The sequence below is a fragment of the Arachis duranensis genome, unplaced genomic scaffold (assembly GCF_000817695.3).
Source record: "Arachis duranensis cultivar V14167 unplaced genomic scaffold, aradu.V14167.gnm2.J7QH unplaced_Scaffold_77201, whole genome shotgun sequence".
In the NCBI taxonomy this organism is placed as follows: Eukaryota; Viridiplantae; Streptophyta; class Magnoliopsida; order Fabales; family Fabaceae; genus Arachis; species Arachis duranensis.
The window spans coordinates 1-8994 of NW_026265096.1; the positions used below are offsets into that span (position 1 = coordinate 1).

Genomic DNA, 8994 nt, shown 5'->3' on the forward strand with positions numbered 1-8994 from the left:
TTAAATTTTTGTTTATGGATATTTTTTAAAATCTTTATTTTTCAACTTTTTGGTAAAAAGATTATTTTTTTAGTTTCAAAAATTAAAAATAAAAAGTTTTCATCTTTTTTTTTGTCTTCCTAATATTGCAGGACTTTATTTTAATTTTTAATTTTCAATAAAAAATTTAATTTCTAAATTTTAAAAATTCATAAAAATGAAAAGATTTGTCTTTTCAAATCCTAAATTTTTTTCAAGAACATTTTTTTTAATCACCAGAAAATGCTATTTTTTCATAAATACAGAATAAATTAATTTTAAAAATTTAAACTTTTTAAATTTTGTTTATTGGATACTTTTTTAAAATCTTTATTTTTACACTTTTTGGTAAAAAGATTCTTTTTTTAGTTTCAAATTTTAAAAATAAAAGTTTTCATCTTTTTTTTTTTGTGTTCCCAATATTCCTGGACTTTATTTTATTTTTTAATTTTCAATAAAAAATTTAATTTTTAAATTTTAAAAACGGATAATGCTATTTTTTCATAAATACATATTTTTTAAAATCTTTATTTTTACACTTTTTGGAAAAAAAGATTCTTTTTTTTGTTTCAAAATTTAAAAATAAAAAGTTTTCATCTTTTTTTTGTGTTTCCAATATTGCTGGACTTTATTTTATTTTTAATTTCAATAAATAAATTTAATTTTTAAATTTAAAAATTCATAAAAGTAAAAAAGTTTGTCTTTTCAAATCCTAATTTTTTTTCAAGAACATTTTTTTAATCACCGGATAATGCTATTTTTTCATAAATACAGAATTTACCGGATAATGCTATTTTTTCATAAATACAGAATAAATTAATGTTAAAAATTTAAACTTTTTAAATTTTTTGTTTATTGGATATTTTTTAAAATCTTTATTTTTACACTTTTTGGTAAAAAGATTCTTTTTTTAGTTTCAAATTTTAAAAAATAAAAAGTTTTCATCTTTTTTTTGTCTTCCCAACATTGCTGGACTTTATTTTATTTTTTAATTTTCAATAAAAAATTTAATTTTTAAATTTAAAAATTCGTAAAAATGAACAATTTTGTCTTTTCAAATCCTAAATTTTTTTGACAATATTTATATTTTTTTAGTCACCGGATAATGCTATTTTTTCATAAATACAGAATAAATTAATTTTAAGAATTTAAACTTTTGTTTATTGGATAATTTTTTAAATCTTTATTTTAAACATTTTGGTAAAAAGATTATTTTTTTAGTTTCAATTTTAAAAATAAAAATTTTTCATCTTTTTTTTCTCTTCCCAATATTACTGAACTTTATTTTATTTTTTAATTTTCAATCAAAAAATTTAATTTTTAAATTTAAAAATTCATAAAAATAAAAAATTTTGTCTTTTCAAATCCTAAATTTTTTTGACAATATTTTTATATTTTTTTAATAACCCGATAATTGCCAAACCTTCGGCATGGGGGACAAGATTTACAAAATTCAGCAGCGTCTTTAAAAAGAGTGAGCCACCAGAATCCACAGTCTAAGATTTTTCTAGCTGTTTTTTGAGGGCCAAAATGTCCTCCACTCTCAGATGAGTGACATGCCTCTAAAATGGACTGGAATTCTGATTGAGGCACACACCTTCTAATTACCTGGTCAGCGCCACATCTCCATAAATATGGGTCGTCCCATATATAATATTTAGACTCGCTTTTCAGCTTGTCTTTTTTATACTTAGTAAAGTTTGGAGGAAAAGTGCAGCTAACTAGATAATTAGCTACAGGTGCATACCAATGGATTACCTCAGATACTGCTTGTAGGTTATCAAATGGAAAATTATCAGCTATAGGGGTGGAGTCATCTTTAATGTGCTCAAGGCGACTCAAGTGGTCTGCTACTAGATTCTGGTTACCACTCCTATCTGTTATTTCTAAATCAAATTCTTGTAGTAGCAGTATCCAACGTATAAGCCTTGGTTTGTATTCCTTTTTAGCTAATAAATACTTTAGAGCTGCGTGGTCTGAATACGCTACTACCTTCCTACCAAGTAAATAGGCTCGGAATTTATCTAGAGCAAAAACAATAACAAGAAGCTCTTTCTCAGTAATAGTGTAATTGGACTGAGCGGCGTCTAAAGTTTTAGACGCATAAGCAATAACAAAAGGATCCTTACCTTCACGCTGAGCCAGCGCTGCTCGTACTGCATGGTTGGAAGCATCGCACATGATTTCGAATGGCTGGCTCTAGTCTGGTCCTCTCACAATTGAAGCTTGAGTCAGGGTGGTTTTCAGCTTATCAAACGCTTGTTTGCAATCCTCACTGAACTCGAACTCAATATCCTTCTGCAGTAGTCTGGATAGGGGAAGTGCTACCTTACTAAAGTCCTTAATGAATCTTCGGTAAAAACCTGCATGTCCAAGGAACGAACGGACTTCCCTCACAGAAGAAAGGTAAGGCAAACTAGAAATAACATCCACCTTTGTTTGATCTACATAAATGCCAGTATTAGATACAACATGTCCTAGTATGATTCCTTGTTTAACCATAAAATGACATTTTTCAAAATTCAATACAAGGTTTGTACTGACACATCTATCTAATACTCTAGATAAACTATCCAAGCAAAGGCTAAAAGAATCACCATAAACGCTAAAATCGTCCATAAAAACTTCCATACAGTCCTTAATAAGATCAGAGAAAAGACTCACCATGCACCTTTGGAAAATAGTTGATGCATTGCAGAGGCCAAAGTGCATTCTCTTGTAAGCATAAGTCCCAAAAGGACAGGTAAAAGTAGTCTTTTCCTGATCCTCAGGAGCTATATGAATCTGAAAATATCCTGTATAACCATCTAAAAAGCAATAATGTGATTGACCTGACAAGCGATCCAGCATTTGATCAATGAATAGAAGAAGATAATGATCCTTACGAGTGGCTTGATTAAGACGCCTGTAATCAATGCAGACCCTCCAGACGTTCTATACTCTGATAGCTATAAACTCTTAAAAAAATTATCTTAACAAATTCAAATATTTTGTTCATATTTGTTTTTCAAGTTTTGTAATTCAAATATACGACCCCTACATATGCGAATTAAGGTGCTACATCAATAATTATCATTAATAATTATATCCAAATCTGATAGATTAAAATATTGAATTTCAGAAATTTGGATAATTAGTTAATTACTCAAGAAAAAAAGAAAAGAAAAACCGAAAACCATGGCTAGTTCAATGTTAGGTCCGCCGCCCACTGCCCGCGACTTCTGTAGAGTAACGCCGATGGCTACACACTGCTTGTTCTTCCCGAGCCCTAACTTTCGCAGGCGCAGCATCACTCACCGTTCCACATTTTCCTCACACTCCATCTTCTTTGGCGCTTCACTTAAAGTCCATACCAATAGAAACCAGCTGGGTCGGTTCTCTCGCAGCCCCACTCCCATTTATTGTTCTTCTCAAGAGTTTGATGTTGTGATTGTCGGCGCTGGCATCATTGGTTTGACCATTGCTCGTCAGTTCTTGACCTCTTCCGACCTGTCCGTAGCCATCGTTGACAAAGCTCTCCCTTGTTCCGGTGCCACTGGCGCAGGTTTTTCTTTTCTTTTCTTCTTGTAGATTTCAGCTAAGCCAAAAATATATGTTGAAATTTCACCCTATGTGGGTTGGACATGTTAGGACAGTGGATCACATGGGAGATAACCGTGTGGTTAAGGGTTTTTGAACTCAATGAACTGATTAGAACTTTAGATTTAAGCATGAATGAGTTGAGTTGAATTATGATTCATGACATGGAACGATGCTGTTGTTGCTTGGTTCATAAATGAATTGAGTTGAATTATGATACATGACATGGTTTGAAACAGGAAATCATCACGTTATATATCTTTAGAAGTTGTTCCTTGATTATTTTCTTCAATTGCCTTACTCCATTTTCTTGTGTCATTTGAACATGCGTTTATAGTGTTCACTTAACTGCTTAAGGACTTGCTTTTTGACATTTACATTTGTGACTAATATTTTTTAATTATCATAGTGAAAGAACTTTTCTGAAATTTAACTAATCAATCACTTTTTAGACACTTTTTATCAAATCGACTAGTGAATGTAATATAGGTTTTGTATTTTTTATATGTATATTTTTGGATAAAAAGTTAGAAAATTTATTTTATGATGTATTTTGGTTAGTTAATAGTTATAGAATCTTTTCCCTCTTTGTTTTGTAATTTGAGCTACTTCTAGGGCAGGGATATCTTTGGATGGCACACAAAACTCCTGGGAGTGATATATGGGATCTAACTTGGAGAAGCCATCAATTGTGGAAGATGCTGGCAGAAAGCCTAAAAGAGCAAGGCCTGAATCCTACGGTGGAGCTGGGTTGGAAAAAAACAGGTGCTATAGTTGTGTATTTACCAATTTCTATTTTGTTCGTTATGCTCTTAACCAAGTGTCTGATTCCGCTTGAAGTTGCTTAAGAGAATTCATGATAACATATTGAAATACTATGTATGCTCCAACTAATATCAAATCCTTTAGATGCTCATTGGTTGCTATTAAATATCCTGAAGTAGTTAAGGGGTGGCTGGCTTTGAACTCTTTGGTCTCTGTCTAACTGTCATGAGAAAGGCTTTGGTGTTTGTAGTCATGAATGTATGATGCTGTGTATTCTGAATGATTAAAACTACAATATTGGCATATGATATGTCTTTTGATCCATAGGAAGCCTTTTAGTTGGTAGAACAAAGGCTCAGTTAGACATGCTGAAAGGGAGAGTGAAACAGCTTAATGAAGCTGGGTTGAAAGCAGAGTATTTGTGTAATAGTGATTTGTCCGAGCAGGAACCTGATCTCTTTGTGGACAAAGACAGTGCTGGTGCATTTCTACCAGATGACTGCCAATTGGATGCTTATCTTACAGTTTCATATATTGAAAAGGTGATATTTTTGTTTCATTTCTTTTTGCATATTTAGTTTCCAACTTGGGATTAATGCTTGATAAGTGCATTTTTACTTTTGGACTCAATCCTTGGCATGGTGCTGCCAGTTGACTTTTGATTCATAATCACGAATTTATCGTTGATATGTAGGTTAACAGGAGTTTTGCATCAAAAGGAAGATATGCAGAATTTTATAATCAGCCAGTAAAATGTTTCATCAGGTTGAATTCTCTCTTTCTTACTGTTGTTTTGAAAATAAGATGGTAGGGAAACAATAATGTCTTTCTTCTGTGCTTAGGTCAAATAGTAATGGAGAGGTTAAAGCTATTGAAACTTTGAGTCATACATTACACAGTAAGAAGGGAATTATTGTTGCAGCTGGTTGTTGGACCGGTTGTTTGATGCAGGATTCGTTTAGAAATTGGGGAATGGAATTAGACGTTCCTGTAAGGCCCAGAAAGGTATGTTCTTTTTGTCCATCCTTCATGGCTTTTCCATATAATTTCTTTTACAGTTCTAGGGAGGGCTTTAGAAAGAATGATATTGAGTAGTCTGATATCCATAAGTTTGTTGATTAATTGTAAAGTCAACCTTATTATTATTATTATTATTATTATTGTTGTTGTTGTTGTTGTTGTTGTTGTTGTTGTTGTTGTTGTTGTTGTTAATTTTTCTTAAATGCGCATGATTCTTTTATGATGATCTTGTAAATAGTCGTTTGAGCGACTCTCGAATTCCTTTTAAACATCCCTCTTTGTGTAGGGTCACCTACTTGTGCTTCAGAACTTTGATTACCTTCAATTGAATCATGGGTTGATGGAGGCAGGTTATGTTGATCATCCAACACTTTCTGATATAGAATCCTCTGAAGATGGACGATCTTTATCTGTTTCAATGACGGCAACCGTGGATGCAGCAGGAAATCTTCTCATTGGTAAGCTGCCTTTTTACAACCTACATGAATTTGTCAAATGCGAAAGCTTCTTATATTGCCAATCTACACATTGGTTATTACGTATGTTTCTTTCACATACTATTTATAGTGGATAACTTTATCTCTTGAGGGTTTTAGTTAACAATCATGTTTTTGGTAGTAGTCGTTCAATCACTTGTAATTTTTTTATTACTATTAGTATTTTGTTCTCTCTCCGATCTAAAATAATGGTTCACTTTTAAGTGTTGAGATAGCTTAAGAAAATGATTGAAAAAAGTATTGAAATTAGAAAAAGTTAACAGGTATTTTACAAAATTTGCCATTAATTAAATTTACCACTTGTTCTCTCGTTTCTACTATTCTACTGAGATATCTCTCCATCACTTTTTCCAATCATGAAGTTATTTTGAATATGGGTATAATTGAGAAAAATAATTAATGTTGCATAAGTTTTCGAAAATAGAAAATTATTTTCGAACAACAATATTTTAAAAGTGAACAACTGTAAATTATGGTTATTAAATGGTTATGATAGGAATGAGTTTGGAATTCTTGATTGCAGTAAACTTTTTTCTTTTTTCTTTTCTTCTCTAAATACTTCTCTTTCTAGTTGTAAATTAGTTTCATAGTATCCTGAAATAGATAACTGTTTGCAATTAATGCCATTGCTTCATCCAATGTTCTAGAATTTTGACGTTGTTTGCCTGTTTTGTGATAACAAACCAAAATCTTATCCGATACAATACCAAGGGAGTAGCCGTGAATTTGTTGGTTTCAGCACAGAATTGGATGAATCTGTTGTCAGATATATATGGAAGCGGGTTGCAGAATTCTTTCCCAAATTGGAATTGCTTTCCCTTTCTAATCTAAGTGCAAATAGAAAAGTCAGAATAGGATTACGACCCTACAGTGAGTCACTACATTTCTTCGCAATGTTATGCAAATGAACTATTTATATTTTGGTTACATTTCCAGAATATATTTCACTTTCATCAAAATATTTGACTTGCATAACATTTACACTGCAGTGCCTGATGGGAAGCCAATGATTGGGCCTGTGCCTGGCCTCTCAAATGTTTACCTTAGAATATATTTCACTTTCATCAAAATATTTGACTTGCATAACATTTACACTGCAGTGCCTGATGGGAAGCCAATGATTGGGCCTGTGCCTGGCCTCTCAAATGTTTACCTTGCCGCAGGACACGAAGGGGGAGGGCTTTCGATGGTGAGTTCTCTGTAGCAGTTTTTGCTTTGAGAGTGTTATGTATCTCAGGAAAGTGGAAAACCACACCTTAAATTTAGCTATTGAGAGGGAAGAACCACTCTCCTTAAATACAACATCAAGTATCCATACTAACCGATTTGTGACATTGGGCACCCCATAATTACCTAAGTCCCTAACTATAAAACAATACATCACCCCTAGAGAGCCGACGTCCACGGTGGCTTCACTCTATCGACATTGACCCAGCCGCAGCTACTTTCCTACTGGCTAACAGTATTCGGTATTCACCTTAATCCAGCCTATAGGTAACTCTTTTGATGGCCTTGACAACCAGGTTTTGATACCATTGTTAAGTATCTAAGACAGGTGGGAAATTACACCTTAAAAGTTAGCTGTTAAGGGAAAAGAACCACTCACAGATGTGGCACTTTGGACCCCCCATAATATCTAAAGTCCCTCACAGTGACGAGACAGAAACACAACCTATCTTTGTATCTTGTTTGGAATAAGAAACAATGTCCCGAAGAAAGACTTCTTGTGTTTTCTGCATCTTCAAAATGTAGGGGCACTAGAGACAGGATTTCATTGTGCTTTTTCTGTCGCTGTCCCACGCTACTACTTAACAGGATATAGACACAAGTTTATTTTTGTCCCTGTCTCTGTTGTCTTTGTCCCTAAACTATTTAAACGCTACCTATAAAGATTTCAAATTCTCAAAACAGGATTTCAATAGCTTTGCCTATTTAAGCTAAAGCTACAGTCATCATGCTTTCTGAATTTGCATTATATCTAAGCAAATGCAATTGTTTTGGAGTTATTGACGAGTTTTATATTTATGAGATTATTACAGGCTCTCGGGACTGCTGAAATGGTTGCTGATACGGTGTTGGGCCATCCAACAAAAGTTGATTGTGCACCTTTTGCTGTGCATCGAGTACTTGATTAAAATTATTAGTTACTGTGGTCTAGGATGTGTAGCAGTTTAGGCATAAATGTTGCTTTCTAACATGCAATTTCAATAACCCAAAGTTGTCTAATAATGTTACTTCATTTTTATTATATTATCCTTTTTTATGCATTTTTATGTTTATATAAATTTGTAAAATAAATAAAATTATAAAAATATGAGTGATATTAATATACCCTTTTATATATATAAAAGATAATATTACTTTGTTTTAAGCATTGTATGTTTATGAGTTTGTAAAAGAAAAAAAATAGAATTTGTTTTATGCATTGTATGTTTATATAAATTTGTATGTTGTCCTATTGCCACGTGTTGCTAGTTCACCAGAAGTTGATGTAACCCCATTTTGGTGATCCGATGTTCCATTCTTTATATCTTCTGTAATGTCACATTGAGAAAGGCAGGAGTGGCTAATGCAATTTATTCACTAATCACTAACTAGTGGGTGACACTTGGTATTGGTCTTACCATTGAGAAATATATAAACATTATTGTGTAGAGAGATTATTACTGGCAAGATGAAGATTTCAATTTTTCGGAAGACTTCATTATTAGAGCACTTACAAAAATGTACAAGGAGAGTTTTAGGAAATTGGTAGTACTCATACATAAGAAAATTCATCCATTGTTGATTATAGCCATTTCTATACATTTAATATACTCTACGGATAGAGGAATATATAGAATTGAACATAGTAAAATAAGAAATTGAAAGATTTTGTTGAAATTGTTCGTTTGGAAATTTTCAGAAAAGCTAATTATACATTCTTCTCCCCATTGAAACAATAAAGCCATTATGTTCATTACTAAACTTGTTGAAGAGATCAAATAGAACTAAGATAGATTTTTTTTATCAGAGGTTGAATCGATCATCAGAAAAAGAATTAGGCCAAAAATTAAGAGAAAAGACAAGGTTAGGTCCATTAGGCTAAATGGGACATCAAAAAGTCTAAGATTAC

General features: G+C 32.4%; 1 protein-coding gene across 4 annotated transcripts; it reads left to right on the forward strand.

Annotated features, from left to right (window-relative positions):
• The first annotated feature begins 3160 nt into the window (after positions 1-3160).
• Positions 3161-8250, forward strand: LOC107472160 (uncharacterized). Of its 4 annotated transcripts, none has more exons than XM_052256787.1 (9): positions 3161-3562; positions 4213-4362; positions 4690-4904; positions 5057-5127; positions 5205-5367; positions 5669-5840; positions 6591-6749; positions 6869-7068; positions 7919-8250. In XM_052256787.1, exons 1-9 carry the CDS (start codon positions 3196-3198, stop codon positions 8012-8014), a joined length of 1593 nt encoding a protein of 530 aa, XP_052112747.1. In that variant the 5' UTR covers positions 3161-3195; the 3' UTR covers positions 8015-8250. The 4 variants fall into 4 exon arrangements, with proteins under 4 accessions (XP_052112747.1, XP_020990038.1, XP_052112748.1 ...); XM_021134379.2 differs by having other exon boundaries at positions 6980-7068; XM_052256788.1 differs by having other exon boundaries at positions 5214-5367.
• The last annotated feature ends 744 nt before the right edge of the window (positions 8251-8994 follow it).

What these genes read in the sequence shown, in the direction of transcription:
- LOC107472160 (XM_052256787.1), top strand. Translation starts at nt 3,196, where the DNA reads ATGGCTAGTTCAATGTTAGGTCCGCCGCCCACTGCCCGCGACTTCTGT. An exon ending in CAGTTTCATATATTGAAAAG is followed by an intron (nt 4,905 to 5,056) that starts GTGATATTTTTG and finishes GTTGATATGTAG; the next exon opens with GTTAACAGGAGTTTTGCATC. An exon ending in CCAGTAAAATGTTTCATCAG is followed by an intron (nt 5,128 to 5,204) that starts GTTGAATTCTCT and finishes TTCTGTGCTTAG; the next exon opens with GTCAAATAGTAATGGAGAGG.